The following is a 16,453-nucleotide window of genomic DNA, read 5'->3' on the forward strand; positions in this document are numbered from 1 at the left end:
AGTTTTACTGCAGAACTGAAATCAAAGGCCAATAAAAGCTGTTCAAAAGAGAGACTGGGAACAAAATATTGGTTGGTTCCCCCCCAAACAAAAATTTTAAAAGTTGACGACAACTTGCAAGTTTGGTATTTTAGTCAGAAACTTGAACTAAAATCAGCCTTTTGCGGGCCACATAAAATGATGAAGTAGGCCAGATCTCGCCCCCGGGCCTAGAGGTTGACACCTATGCCTTAGATTATTGAAATCAGGAATTGCAAGGAAATACGTGTCAGAGGCATGCGAAGGAAAACATAGTGAGAAATAGGTAATTGCTGCTACCAATAACGTTGCCGTCACCAGACAGGTGGGCTGTCCAATACAGTCTAAACGCGCTCTGGTAAGTAAGTGAACATCAGATGGTTTTACTCTATCCATCCATCACTCTCTTTTCCTGTAAGTAGTGTAAACAATTTTTTCCCTGCCTTTCTTAAAGCTCAATTCCCAGTCTTTACAGGTCACCACAGACAGCTGTTGGCAAGTAAGACCAGCCTCAGATGTGATGTGGTAGAGCTGTTTGCAGACCATCTGGCTTGTTACACTGTGTGTGTGTGTCATACGGATGGCTGGGCCTGCTACTTTGGTAAACAACTAACAACTATGCGTTCAATTGTTAACCATGAAGATATTCCACCTTAGAACAACTTATCAATTTGATTTCCTTTAGAACAGGGGTGGCCAAGTTCGGTCCTCAAGAGCCACAAGCCAGCCTGTTTTCATTGTGTCTCTTCAACTAACACACCTGATTCAAATGATTAGCTCATCAGCATGCTTTGCACAATCCTGATAACAATGCTGATTTGACTCAGGTGTGTTGGTTGAAGAGATACATTGAAAACAGTCTGGATTGTGGCTCTTGAGGACCGAACTTGGCCACCCCTGCTTTAGAAGAATAAATGAAGGAGCGAGGCATTGTTTAGGACACATCCACTCATGAGCCATACTATTAGGTATAACTAAGGCTCCACTGAGTCACCACTGAGTTTGGATTATTCCATATCACATAATTGCACCCCCCCCCCCCCCCCCCTCAATTAAAACTATATAACTTATACTATATACTTATACTTACTTTTACTATAAATGTATACTTGTATACTAAGTTTACTTCCTGGTTTTCCAGGTTACTTTTTATTAGGAGGCAGGGGGTGATCCCAGGGGAAAGGCTTTGTTTTTTTTTGTCATGTGAAGTGTATTTGCAATAAAATGAGAATTTTTACCTTTTTTTTTTTTTTTTTAAGTTTGAGGTATTTTGATACACGGCTATTTTTTTCTGCTTTAGATGAAGTGATAACCCACATAAACGCTGTACAAAACAATTAACAGCTGTTGAAATATGATTTGTATTGCTTTCTTTCTTTTCATAATGGTAAAATAAAGGTTTAGGTACACTTACACAATTTCTATAGATATGTGCGTCAACACTGTGGATTCATTTGGACTAGAAAAGTTGAAAGAATAATATTGACGTATGATCTATGACATGATACCAGATGTCCTTAGTCTTAAAGAGTTTATATAATCAAATTGGATGTTACACCTACACAACTTAATCATTATGATATTCACAGAGGCAGGATTCTTGATGCAGCGCTTGTATTGGATCTCGTTTAGTTTTGTGGCTGCGCCTAATGAAGTGTCCAGTGTCTGTACAAGGAAGCACAGTGGGGTGGTTTCCACTGATTAACAAAGTCTGAAGGGATAAGTGAAGTCATGTATTGGAGGTAGATGCTCATCCGTTCACAATAATTACTATCACCTAATTGACTGTCATGGACAAATGAGAACCAGCAGCCTCTCCAGGCCTAAAAAAAATCACCTCCTCATCTTAAATCGCACTAATTTTAGTACATAAGTGTATTTCGGTGCAAATGTTTCACCCAAAGACAACTTTGCATTTGCTTCTCTTTATTATCAACATCGACGAGAAAGCAATGCAATTAGAACGTGCTAAACAGAGTGTTTTCTTTCAGATGATGCCAATAAACCTGAGATGTAGCACACACTTAAACACAAATGTGACAGTTTGTTACATCATCGACACAATTATCTTTTGTTGTATATATATATATATATATATATATATATATATATATATATATATATATATATATATATATATATATATATATATACAGTATATATATATATATATATATATATATATATATACAGTATATATATATATATATATATATATATATATATATATATATATATATATATATATATATACATATATATATATATATATATATATATATATATATATATATATATATATATACAGTCGGCCCCCGGTTTACGAACATCCTCTTTTACGAACATTTCGACTTACGAGCGTGGACCACGGAGTTTTGTGGACCACGGAGTTTTTTGTCCACCACTTACGTGCAAAGCTTTCGTCTTACGAACAATTTGACATGCCGACCCATTGTATTAGTTCAGATATTTTCGCTTTGCTGCGTCAACAAAATCAATAGACGACGCTTGTCACGGCAACGGTGAACGCTACTGCTCTTACAATGTCACAGTCACTGTCTCAGTCACGGTGTCAGTCACGGAGTCAGTCACGGAGATGCCGATATGCTATTGGTCGATTAAGGTCACAGTCAGTCTCACTCACTGAGATGCTATTGGCCGGCGTCACATCAATCACAGAAATGCCGATATGCTATTGGCCGAACGCCTTTATATAGCTTGATGGCACAGCTGGTTGGGATGGAAGGAAGGAGAGAAAATGAGTGAAAAACGGAAGGAAGGAATGTTGTGAAGACTTTGCAAACTTTATCTGTTAGTCATGGCTTCTAAAATTGCACGTGGCGGTAAAGGAAGAAGTAAGAGGATGATGACAATAGAAACCAAGCAGGAGATAATAAAAAAAAAAAATATACGAAGGAGGCGCATGCATAGTTTAGCCTTGCTCGTGAGTATGGACGGAACCGCTCGGCAATCTTCTAAGGGCAAGACTTTCCTTGCCGGGGGACGGACCTCGCTCGACAACAAAATGGAGAGGCTTCTTCTATTATGGATTAAAGAGAAGGCAATCGCCGGTGATATGTTTTAGTTTGAGAAAAGTTCTTGTTTAAGAAAATAAATAAATAAATTCTGCGGGTTGGTCTCTGTTCACCTCCGTCTCCACTCAGCTCAAATCACGTCGCCCCAGAGGAAAATGTCATATATCCTTTGTGTATCCTTGTTAATTAAATTAACTACACAGTAGGTTATGGTACTATTGACAAATGTGTGTGTAATACGTGATGGTTTTATCTCTGATTTAACCATGCATTGCCAGTCAATGTGTACGTACAATTGACATCGTTTTACTACTTCAACGAAATCATCTGCTCACGCATGACACGGAAACGCTGATATGCTATTGCTCTTACAATGTCACAGTCACTGATTCAGTCACGGTGTCAGTCACGGAGATGCCGATAGTTTGTTTATATATATATATATATATATATATATATATATATATATATATATATATATATATATATATATATATATATACAGGCGTATCTGCTTCCAATATTTTTTTTCAAGCCACCAGGGGCCAGTCTCCCAGTACACTAAAATAGACCAAAGGAGTCACTATCAAAGTATTGACTTTGACTGTTGCAGTATTCCAACAAGCCGAGTTTGTCTGTGTTATGTCCAAAATATGTTAGTGCTGCTCTTATTTGTAGACATACAGACATGTTCGGTCTGTGCTGTGTTGCAGGAATGGTGTTGCAGTAACCAGGCAATTTGGAAAAAAAAAAGTTTAAAATAAAAACAAACATTTTAAAAACGTGCACTACTCCCCCAAGTGTGGCGGCCATCTTACACCGGCACATTTGCCTCACCTCCCCTTCTCACACCAATCTCCTCTGTTTTATGTGACTCTTGTGAGTCACATCCTTTCCCACCAGCGTATACTAGTCCACATTCCAAAAATCATGGAGGTCTGTGTCTGATCCAAACACAAAAAGTCTCTGTGCATGAAATTAATTAGTTACTGTTGTCAAGTCGTGAGAGAAGAGCAGAGTGCTGCAGATTGAGGTGTACCTTCACTGTGCTGCATTCGGCCCCTCACCAGGGATCTACTTCTAGACTAATTGGAACCGTTTATAGAGCCCGCCATTTTCTCCACTGAGACACCATTTATCGAAACACATGAGAGTGTGGATGTTCAAAAGAGGATGAAGGTGAATATATTTACTTTCAACATGGTTTAATTAGGAGTCCCTTTCGAAAAAAAAGATGCAACTTGCTTGCATTTCATCATAAAAAAAAAATCTATTATACAGTATAAAATGGATGAAAAATTAAGAAGAGTTACAAAAATTACATTTTTTAAAATTTTGTGTCCAAGCCTGAGAGCTGGATCAGGAAAGGGAAAAAAGTGAAGCCCAGAACAAATAATATTATTAATATTAATATTTATTTTGCAATTGTAAATGTACTGTAGATGTAGTGTTTTAAATTAATCGTCAACTTATCATGTTGAATGCAATACAATAAAGTAGGGGAGCAAAATAGTTGAAAACTAGGCTGGTGGACGCTACATTCCAAACTAATTGGCTGATTCGGGAAGTTTTGCTTATGTGATTAAACATAAGCTTTTAATCATAACTTTTTTATCATAACTCAAAATAGACCAATTTTCTCCACATATCTGTGTTTGAATAACATTACTGTATTTACCGCACTATAAGGCGCACCTAAAAGCCTTTTTTTTTTTTTTTTTTTTTTTTTAAAGCTGATGATAAGCCTTATAATCAGGTGCACCTGGATCATTATTGAGATTGGCATTCGTAGATGGGGAATGAACTGATAAAGTAAGCTTTACCTGTTTCTTCTGCGTGTTTACAGTTGAACAAGGTTGGTCATATTGACAGAGTTATTATGCTATTGAGAGTTGAGAATTATTATTTGAGTTGTTATTGTATTACTTTGAGTTTATTACTATATTGTGACTGAAAAAGTTTTAAAATATGTAATTAAATGAAGGTGTGCCTTATAATCCGGTGCGCCTTATATATGGAAAATGTTTAAAAATATGTCATTAATTGAGGGTGCACCTTATAATGTGGTGCGCGTTATAGTGCGGAAAATATGGTACTTGCGCGGTAAACAGTTGACCTGTCCATTGCAGCCAGTAGATTTCCAGTTATGTACCTCAGGCTTATCTTTTCAGTCTTATAAACTTGCATATTTTTCTGCGAGTCAGTTAATGTGAATGTCTTGCAAATAAAGATTGCTATTGTTTCTATATTTCAAGGTTAACCTTCAAAGTGCCCACACTTGCACTGTTTACAATACTATCTCCCTTATATAAAAACATGTCACGCAATATTTACAGTGCACTTGTCCTTCCGCAAACTTCTGGTGGACCTTTATTGACAGGGTGTATCTATTCTGGGTAAATTTGAACTTTTATTGGTTTATCTTCTGCGTTATCCCGTGCCTCGCAAGAGATTGTAATTTTTTATTTTGTAAGGCATTTTTATTTATGTATTTATTTTCTGTACGTCAGCACACTGTCTACCCTTGCGGTCACAAAAAAGTGTTTTTTCAAGAACGTACCCATTACATGTTTGTGAGGGTCCAAACAGGGATTTGAAGCCAAAAGGCAAATAATATACCTGTGTATGGCAATGTGAGCAAAACTGATATAATTCAGATAATGAGATTTAATCATTCATTCAACAGGGTCAAACCCATGCGGAAGATAATGCTATCCAAATGGTCTTCTTTTTGATTAATTATTTGTTGTCCATCTTTGAATAGAGGACATTCATTTCTTAAAAGAAAATTGAGCTTTTTTTAATGACAAAATAGCAATTAGACTTGTTCAAAAAAAAACATCACTGAAAACCTTTTGTTAAAATCAAGCTGTGCTTGAAAATCTGCGGCTGCAGCCAAGAACCTGTAATTGAATAGCGCAGCATGCAAATTAAAGACATTGATACCCAACATGCGTGAAAGATAACAAACATGCATGAATCTAAGTTCAACCACAGTGTATTTCATTATTGTATACTATTTTGAAAGTGGAGATTAACAGAAAATAAAACTCCGCAGAGCAGTTCTGAACACTTAACCTGTCCAGTCAGTGTAGGGTGACTGAGTGTGGCATCATATTTGTGCCACAATTGCTAGCTCATGCGCAAAAAAAAAAAAAAAAAAATGAGTGTAGAAAATAAAACTGAGCGAGCGAAAACAAATTTTGAGTGCAAGGTAGACTTCCTTGGAAACAATGTATGGGCATTACTTTTAATATTATTATTATTGCTGTATCTTATCATTTGACAGAACTACCTTGTTAGTTTTTGTACTTTAATCATATAAGCCCACCTCCTTCCGCCCAAGTCGATGTGACGCACCCTCGTTTGCTCGTTCCGGGTGAACACAACAAGCAATCTCATTGGATACCAACCTGTCAATCAATGTGCTTTTACAAGCTCTGATTGGCTATTTTTGTGGCACAAACGTAACGTGTGAGCAGAACTGAGCGCACGCAGAGTACAACTCGAGCGAGCGAGAGCTCGATGTTGAGCGAATGCGATGTTGAGCGAAGGAGGGAGGAGTATCGCGAAAACAATTTTGTATCTTTAAAGGTTTACAATTCAATACATATTAAATGATTTGTACTGTGTTTGAGGCTTGAAATGAGTTACATTTGGAATGGTAAATCTTTATTTCCAGTTATGTTGGTGAGAATAATATAATAGTAATGTAATAGTAAATGATTTAACGCCGTACATTAAAATACAGTAATATTGTAATGTAACGGATTACTTTGAAATGACAGTAATAAACAATAAATAATGCATTACAATTTGGAAGTAACTTGTCCAACACTGATAGACTAAGCCGGAAAAAACAAAAAACAAAAAACAAAACTGTAGGAGACAATTTGAGTCACAACAGTTTGTCTTTGCTGTCATTCACTTTGTTCTCACACTGTGACATTTTGCTTTTATTTTTCTAGCAACCTCAGCTGTGCACATTTCATAATGATAATAATGATTTTTGTTCTCTGTGCTTTCACTATTCTGCATTGACTCATACATTTAGCGGTAAGCCAACACCTTGTGTACGTATATGAACTTTCCCTGGATGAGGCATGCTGCAAGAAATGACACACCATATTTCCCCCACTATAAGGTGCACCTAAAAGCCTTAATTTTTCTGACGGTGCGCCTTATAATCCGATGCGTCTTATAATATACCATATTATGTGCTGACTGCATAAACTAGTTTATGCCTAAAAAAATCCAGCTCAAACCGACCTTGCACCAAAACTTCAAAAGACCGCGGCGCTGCTCGTTCACCTGTGCTTGGCTCTTTACTCATACCGTTGCATGTTTGTTGTTTAAATTTCCCTTACTTTCATTTATTCATAACCTCTTGATGCTCCATATCGGAATAGCAAGTCAAAAATATGTAATTCATGCCGAGGGAAAATTAAAAAGACCCACACGTTCACCTGCACTCTTCACTCATACCGTTGCATGTTTGTCGTTTAAAGTTCCCTGACATTCGTTTATTAGTAACTTCTTGCTGCTCCATACCGGGATCGCAGGTCAAAAATATGTAATGCGTGCCAAGGGGAAAATTAAAAAAATGGCAGCGCCGTGCGTTTACGAGCACATGGCTTGATCTGGATCTATTCTGCACTCTGCATTTCCTGTTTAGTATGTAATAGCAATTACCAATAACACCTTCTCTGTTTTATCCGAATAATTTTTTAATGACAAAATATTCCTTTGTTTGATATCCATACAACAGTTTCGTTTACATAATACATTTATTTTTAAAAAGGTTAGTGTAAGCTTAGTGTAACGGAAATCAAGAGGTATTTTTCCCCATTCTTCAGATAGTACTGAAATAAAAAACCTATTCATTTTGGCAGTTGTGAGAACGCTGATATTGTATTAATAAAGTTTCTATTCTATGATTAAAGTTTGATGACTTTGCTGATTGCTTTTAATACATTCCCTTTAGTGCAGCACCATCTAGTGGATGCATAATGCAACCGCAGCCAGTACTGTAGTTTCAACTCTGTGTGCACCTTGTAATCCGGTGCACCTTATACAGTGGGCCCCCGTGTTACGAACTTAATCCGTTCAGCGGCTAGGCTCGTAACTCGAATTGCTTGTATGACGGGCAATCCAAACCTATGTTAATTATTGAATGCGTGCAACGCGTGCAAAAACCTTAGGTAAAAACATCACGACTTTATACACATATTAAAAATTAGTAACATATTCTACTGTACTGTTAAATGTAATAACATAAATATACAAAGGAAAAATGACATTTACCTTTGTGGCGACGTGACTTTAGCTGGTGGCGAGTGGAGGCGGAGGGGAGCAGAGACCAACCCGCAGAATTTATTTTATTTTTTATTTATTTTATTTTTTTCTTAAACAAGAACTTTTCTTAAACAAGAACATATCACCAGTGATTTCCTTCTCTTTAATCCATAATAGAAGAAGCCTCTCTATTTTGTTGTCGACCGAGGTCCGTCCCCTGACAAGGAAAGAAGACTTGCTTGCTATCATAGCTTCCTTGTTATTGAGAATTGTACATATTGCCGGGCGGTTACAGCCATACTCACTACTAGTAAGGTTAATTATGCGTGCACCTCCTTCGTATTTTTTTACTATCTCCTGCTTCGCTTCTATTGTCATCATCCTCTTACTTCTTCCTTTACCGCCACTTGCAATTTTAGAAGCCATGACTAACAGATAAAGTTTGCAAAGTCTTTACAACACACCGACCAGCTGTGCCATCAAGCTAGATGAAGGTGTTCGGCCAATAGCATATCGGCATTTCTGTGATTGACGTGACGCCGGCCAATAGCATATCTGCATCTATGTGACTGAGACCATGACTGTGACCTTAATCGACCAATAGCATATCGGCATATCCGTGACTGAGACCGTGACCTTATGAGACCAATAGCACATCGGCGTTTTGGTGACATGCGCGAAAAGTTATTTTTGTTGATGCAGCAAAGCGAAAAAAATAGTGGCTCGTAAGACGAAAGGTTTGTGCGTAAGAGGGGGACAAAAAAACGCTGCGGTCCACGTCGTAAGGGAGTTCGTAAACCGTGGGCCCACTGTATATGACATTTTTTTTTTTTTTTTTAGACAATTGGCCATTCATTGAGGGTGTGCCTTTATAATCCGATGAGCCTTATAGTGCGGAAAATACGGTAATATGATATTTCATACTTGTGTGCCTAAACTGGACAGATCAAGCAGTGGTCGTGTTTGCCATGCTTGCCTTTTGTGATGTACATACTAAGAAGAATGGAGCGGTCTCTCATTATAGCTCTCTAAATAGCATTTTCTAACTTATTTTTTATACCTAAAGGTGTTGATGGGCCTCTGAGTGATAAGAAATCCTTTGTGTACTCAGCTCTTCCACTCACTAGAAGCAGTTGTCAATAGTAATATTCCCTGACAAGTGGCCAAGAAGACTAGTGTTTTCCAGATTGAGCGTGTTTTGTCTGTTTTAACGGAAGATTGGGTTTGTGAGTTCTTGTCTCCAGATCCCGGAAGGTCGTCGAGAGGCAATCAAAGTAAAGACAATCCAGCTCATGTTAAATGGATAGCTCTGTTCATAATTACCCATAAATAAGAAAGTTGCCAAGCTAATTAGTTCATTCTCTTACTGTAGTTTACAAGGATATCAATACTAATTGGTGTGGAACATTGAATGTTGACACTAATTGACCTTTATTAACTGTACATGGTAAACATTAGTATGGATTAATTAATCTGAAGGATGTCCAGTGGTTTGAAAATGATTGTTGATTAATCATGTCTCGAAGCAATTGAGATTTTATGGATCGTATTATTTGGCCATGACCAGCAGAGTTGCTTTTGAGTCACACACTTGTTTGCTGTCTTGAGAGCAGCAGCATTACATTCGCAGTAAGAAGTTGGATTACATCAACTACATGGCAACCCTTAATTGCACAAATCTGTATAAACTAATAATTTAAATGAATAATACTTACATATAACCTATTTCCCTATAGCCAATCAATGAAATTGACCTTAAAGCTCATCCACAGTTCAGGCAATGTGTACAACTGTCATACACAGAAAAAATGAATACTACCCACTACAAAATTGCAAATCTATTTTAACTTCAATAATGTTCGTGTGTAGTGTAACACTGGAGGTGTGATATCATACAATTGTAATAGTCATGTGTCTTGTCAACTTTTGTCACTTTTATGAATTAACCACCTTTGTCATAGGTTCCAGTATTAACAGTTTTGACTGGTGCTGAATGGTTTGTTCCTTGATGTATCTTGTTGCTTTGGTCCTTTTGCATTTTTTTATTATGTCATATAGGATTGATGTCTGACCGTATTTAAGCTCTTGATTGTGGTGTCGAAGGTGACAAATGGTGTCAGAATAATAATAAAATTTGTGATTCTACATTTGCTGCAATCAACTGTTTGCAATGAAGACATGCTTTGCTGTGAGAATGGATGCACTGCTCGCAGTGAAACAATGTTTGCTTTGAGAAAGTTGCTGTCTCAAACTTCGCCGTGGTCAGCCTGCTCAAGCTTAACCGCAGACAGATATCACTTGGCTAGTTATCTTTAAAATGTCTTGCAGAATGGCTTGACACATAGAATGATTTGCCACACCCTTTTTTTTTTCTAGGACGTGAACCTTCACGTAGTTAGAGACTTCTGAATCAAATAAAAAGAGATAGTTCAGAGAGGCTGCTTTATAGCAGTCCTTCCCCGTTCTCCTCATGCATGAGCTGAAAAAGAAGGCATTTTCTCCTTCTTTGTGTATAGTTTCTCACAAAGTTCTAAGAAGTGAACCTGACAAATGGTTTTAATGGCTTGAAAGAATAAGCATCAACATTGAGGGTTTTTTTATAAGAATACAAAACAAAAATGAGCTGAAGTGATGTGCTTACGCTGAATGTCAATTGTGACACTAGTCTCCTTGCCGTTGGGTATTGCCTTGTTTGACGCCTTACAAATGATCTTTTGGCCAGTCTCAATGTTGGAAGCCGATAGGTAGAGAGTGCTGACAGTAGTTTCTCTCCTCCCATCGCGGAGCAACGTCTGCAGATAGAGAAGAGGGGAAGAAGGGCAAGTCAAGTTTGTATCTGGAACAGATTTGCTGGAGTGCACATTATCAAGCTGATGTCAGGACTTGATCCTTTAGAATGGTCTAAACATCCATTCATTGGCTATAGGGTCATTCCATGGCAAAAAAACACCCCTTCTACACAGACACCTCTTCAATTTGCTTGTCATTTATTCTATTTTTGTCTTATGATGTCAAATGGAAGAATATAACATAAATGGTTTTTGAGTCATGGCACTTCAAAATTTGAGTGCCACACCCACTTTCGGGTTTCATGAATTCCACACAAAATTTGGGACCCTCACCTTTTGTTTAAACGTAGGTACATGTGTCTAAACTTCTGGACCAATATATGCATTCTGACTGTCTATTAAGTCAAAGTGTTGATTGTCATGTGCACAGTGTAGAAACAGTTCCTCCGTACACTGAAATTCTTACTCTGCCGAATGTCGTAAAATAAGTTAAGACAAAAAGCAAGGTATAAACAACACACAAGTAACAGCACAGATATTTGTAGTAGGGTGTTGGCCATGTACAGATACCTATACAGTAACAATGTGCAAGATACCTACAGTAATGTGCATGGTTGGTTAGGTATAGCTATTTACAAGTCTTGTGCAAAAGAAGAAAAAAGTTACCCTTTGTACATTGTACACAACCCTGGCAGTTCAATTTACCTGCTAAGGCTGGTGGCAGGGACAGCTTAATGAAAAAGATTTGTCGATGGGAAGGAGTGTGGGGTTTTTTGGGGTTATTGGTTGATTGCCTTGAGCACAAAGTTTATTGTTGAATGACAGGTGGGAGCGCTTGCCTGGTGCCCGATTGGTATTTAGCCTGGCATGGTTTGCTCAAGTCCAAACATAATCGGCAACAGGGTTAGGCTTAAAAGGTGAATGTGTTGGCAGCTTGAGCCAAAACACCTGTGTCATCATCTGTGTGTGTGTGTGTGTGTGTGTGTGTGTGTGTGTGTGTGTGTGTGTGTGTGTGTGTGTGTGTGTGTGTGTGTGTGTCCGTGGTGGAGGGGGTTAAGTTAATGGGTGGATGCATGGATTCCTGGAAGTCAAAAGTATGTGCGGCACCCAAACTTAAACTTTAACTTTAAGTCACTAATAGAAAGAAAATCAGGCAAATTGAAGAGGTGCCTGTGGGGTGGTTTTGGTGATTTGTATTGACTGATATTGAATGACATTATACATATGGCGTATACTATCTGGGGTCATTTGTATACTGCTTTTAAATTGTATGTTACTTTATAATATATAATAGTATCATCGTATATGGTCACAAACCCCAGATACAATGCAAATAAGCCTCCAAAAAGCTATATCTTTTAGTAGAGGGATGACAGTAGAGCATTCTGATTTCTTACCCTGGTTGAAATTTCTACTCACGCAGCAACCTTTAAAAGTCTACAACATTTTGCTTCACTCAACGATTTAGAGGAAAAGTAAAATCTTCGCAATCCTCCCTTTTTGGATTTTTAACAGGCTCGCTCCATCACATGGCTTGTCATACTCTGCAAAAAACATCAATCTTCTTTGCAACTCCTATTTTCTGAGTACAGCATTGTGAAACCTAGCTGCAATCATTTGTTAGAGAGTCCCGTAGCGCTCAAATCCTTTTGTTCCTCCTTAAAGGCAAAAGTTATGCTAACCAAGCTTGGATATGTATAAATTACTGACAAGAACAAATTGTATGCTGAAGCACAATCAAAATGGCAATAGCAGAGCACAATTGATGAAACAATGGATTGTGTGGACCAGAAGTAGCCTCATACTGCACTTCTACATTATATTGTGTTTGTCTCATCCTGTAAACTATTAAATGGCGGCTAACTTTTCTTTGTACTAAAATACGGAGAAGCTTTTCGATGCCCATGATTCAGAAAATTGATTTTGTATTTTTAGTTATATTAGTGTACTCTTGCAAAATATCCTGTGCATCTTTTCACTTGTAAACGCATCGCCTTTGAATTCAGATTCAGATTTTTAAACTTCAAAGTCTATGTTTATAAGTATTGGATATTTGGGTAAATTGATGTCAAAACTCAAGATTCTGAAATATTCCCTGCAAAGTTTGGATAATATCATGGCCAAATACACTTTATTTCTACTTCTTACTTTCTACTCTGAATAAAACATTATATTATGTTACTGCCTACAGAAATAAAGTTATCATTTTCCTCCTTGCTGCAAAAGGCTCATTGTTGCGTTTTGAGTTTCTTCCAGTGTGTTTACTCCACAAGAAATCAATGAAAACAAACTTGTTATGGCAAGGTTTAAACAGAACCACGGCACACATTTCAAGTACTTTTGTTTCAAAAACATATATACCGATAATCATTTTACACCTTGTTCCTGACCTGATGTGACTTATTTCACAATCGAATGAATGTTTTTTTCAAACACAGCTGTGTGGAGAAAATTGGTCTGGTTTTGAGTTATACTATTATAAGTCAAGTGCCCTAATATGGAGATTGGAACTTTGGATGAAAAAACCTTGACTTAAACTTGACTTGACATAATACGCTACTAATATACATACCTGTGAATGAATGGAAATAATGTCCTTACTAAATCATGTGTTACAATTTGTGACTGACAATGCACAAGATAAGCTCACAGCTTTGCAGATACTCTCAATTTAGCTGCTTGTTAAAGTATGTAAAAGTATGTAAAAGTAATGTTTTTCACGTAACAATTTATGCTGCCATTTTCTGTGAAATGACAATGAATCTTTTTCTACCTCTTTTACGATACAGATGCACGTTGTCTTTGTCTCGTCCTATCAAATGTATAGCTAGATTCAAAGTGTAGCAACTGTTCACCATCTTTTTTGTGGAAAAAGGCATGTTCCTTCAGAAGCAAAACTTAATGCATATTATATATATGTAATACTTACTATAGTATTTTGATACATCTTGTAAATATGTATATAAAATGTTGATGTTTTCACCTGGAGTTTTACATGCCTAAGAGAATCAAGATGGTTGCCTGCCATACGAGAATTTGCGTTATGAATATATATATATATATATATATATATATATATATATATATATATATATATATATGATGCCTTTGACACAGATTAGAGACACATCTGCTGTCTCTAAGAGCAAGTAAAGACATGAAGTAAGATCTCCCCTTCATGCCATTAACAAGCAACACTTCTGGCAATCATTTTATTCAAATAAGGTTGTTCCAATCCCCAATCCAATCAAGTGCATTTATATGCACTTTGAAAAAAGCTAATAATGGGAAGAGGCAGCCATGACAGAGTGAGGAGGATTGTAAAAGGGAGGAGGTGTGCTTGAAAGTACTAGCTCACTTTTTAGTCATAGTGCAAATAGAATTCAAACATGGCTTTGTTGTTTTTATTATTAGCCTTGAACGTAAATGCTGGTCAAGAAACTGAGGGTCACCAGGCTTGTGTGAATGGTGGGAATTGTTAAATGAAATTACTCATTCTGTCAATCAGCAACAGAGATGCCAGTTTGTTGAACAGATTTTGGAAACAGGTTGGTACAACGAAGACAAATACAATTGAAGCAGAACAACAAAAGAGAAGGGACAAGCCAGTGATAGTTCCATGAGCTTACCATCTGCTTGTCTCTGTTGATTTGTATGACAGACCGAAAAATGTGTTTTGTTATCAAAACAATAATGTGGATTTTCAAGTAAGTTCCTTTCAAAGAGCAATCTGGATGGTGAGGCAAAGGTCCACCAACAACTTTGCATGTTTGCCACCTGTGCAGTGATTATTTACAGCAGATGCAAAGATGTTATACAATGGGTGTTTTTGGTTTGGATTTGTCAAGAAATGAAATCCTTGTATGCAGACTAGTTTTCTCATTGATTGTTTTGTAGTGAGGATGATAAATCAACACACTTTTTCTGTATTAGTAGATTAGTAGATTTTTATTAGTAGATTATTATGAGTAGAAGCTTCTCCATGCATTTTCCCTTTTACCCTCAGAGTCTGCAAACCTTTTATGTGACGCACAGCTCCAAGCTTACCTTGGAGTACATGGCCCCATTAAGGACCTCTCCATCGCGGATCCAGATGATGGAGGCTGCTGGCTTTGCGTTATCAGCATGGCAAGTAAGATTGAGGGGGTCACCAGCTCTAAGGCTCACCACTGGTCCTCCACTGATGACGGGATCCTCGGGTGGAACTATGGATGAAGACGTGGAAGAAGTGCATGCGATTACTATATGATAACAGCTTTTAAAGCAGGATAACTGCCTGGAATACACTGTCCAATAACCATCACAAGTTCTATTGCTGAGCCCCAAAAATAAATTGTGGTGATTAACTGGTCCTTGCTGCATAAAGCGATGAAGGGCAAGAAAAAGTCATGCACAAAATAAGGAAACACCTCTAACATGGCACAACAGGAAGTTTGTCTTAGGTTTTATATACTGTACTGGATGTACTGCATGTGGACAAATCATCTGGTGACTTGTAGCGCCAACTTGTTTAGGCAAATCTCATCTACAGTATCTGCCTTTGAATTTGCACAAAAAAATAGAAAAGAAACCCACATGTATTCTTCAATTAAAACTATATATCAGTGTAAATTTGAATACATGCTTTTTGCTATTGTAAAACATCGGATTGCACTCCATACCATCTTAGTCAGCCTTTAGAGCACAGGTGTCAAACTCAAGGCCCGGGGGGCAGATCCGGCCCGCCACATCATTTCACGCGGCCCGCGAAACGCCCATTCCAATTCAAGTTTCTGGTCAAAATATCACATTTGTAAGTCAATTTAAAATTGTTTGGGGGAAAAAGAAAGCGCTTTTTGCCCTCACCCTCTCTCTGATTTCGAAACTAGTTGGAAGTGTGACAAATACACCCAAAATGTATTTTTATCACAGTCATCCCGGCCCCCCAGAAACTGTACTGCAACTTGGCCCTCGATAAGAATGAGTTTGACACCCCTGCTTTAGAGTGGACATACATATCTATTTTACAAGAAATATATTCTGAATATTCCACCTGCAGGTATTCAAATGCCTGTAATAATCAGTCAAAATGCAACGTGAATCATAAGACACTTTTCACATCACAGGTCACCTCCTTATTTAATCAATCCTATCGTCACTGATGAGATCTGCTAACTTATCATTAACCAATATACTGTACATACAATCCAAGCACAAATACCAAATGTACGTAATTGTAATTGACTAACTGTCTCTGACACAGGGCTTTACATGTGTTCCTTCCCCAAGCTTTGACAAATACAACAGCGAGGCGGAAACATCTAAGTAGCGCTATAT

At 37.5% G+C, this 16,453-nt stretch overlaps 1 protein-coding gene across 4 annotated transcripts in view; it reads right to left on the reverse strand.

The window, feature by feature from the left end:
• The window catches only part of kirrel3b (kirre like nephrin family adhesion molecule 3b), a 248,650-nt gene that overhangs the window by 56,540 nt on the left and 175,657 nt on the right, over positions 1-16,453 (reverse strand). For all 4 annotated transcript variants that reach the window (XM_088427897.1, XM_088427896.1, XM_088427895.1 and 1 more), the window contains exons 5-6: positions 15,185-15,342; positions 10,990-11,140 (exon numbers count right to left, since the gene is read on the reverse strand). In XM_088427897.1, the coding sequence (XP_088284023.1) occupies positions 10,990-11,140; positions 15,185-15,342 (309 nt within the window). The remainder of the gene's footprint in view (positions 1-10,989; positions 11,141-15,184; positions 15,343-16,453) is intronic.

Source organism: Hippichthys cyanospilos, chromosome 11 (assembly GCF_059441005.1).
Source record: "Hippichthys cyanospilos isolate Australia breed blue-spotted pipefish chromosome 11, RoL_Hcya_1.0, whole genome shotgun sequence".
Taxonomy (NCBI): Eukaryota; Metazoa; Chordata; class Actinopteri; order Syngnathiformes; family Syngnathidae; genus Hippichthys; species Hippichthys cyanospilos.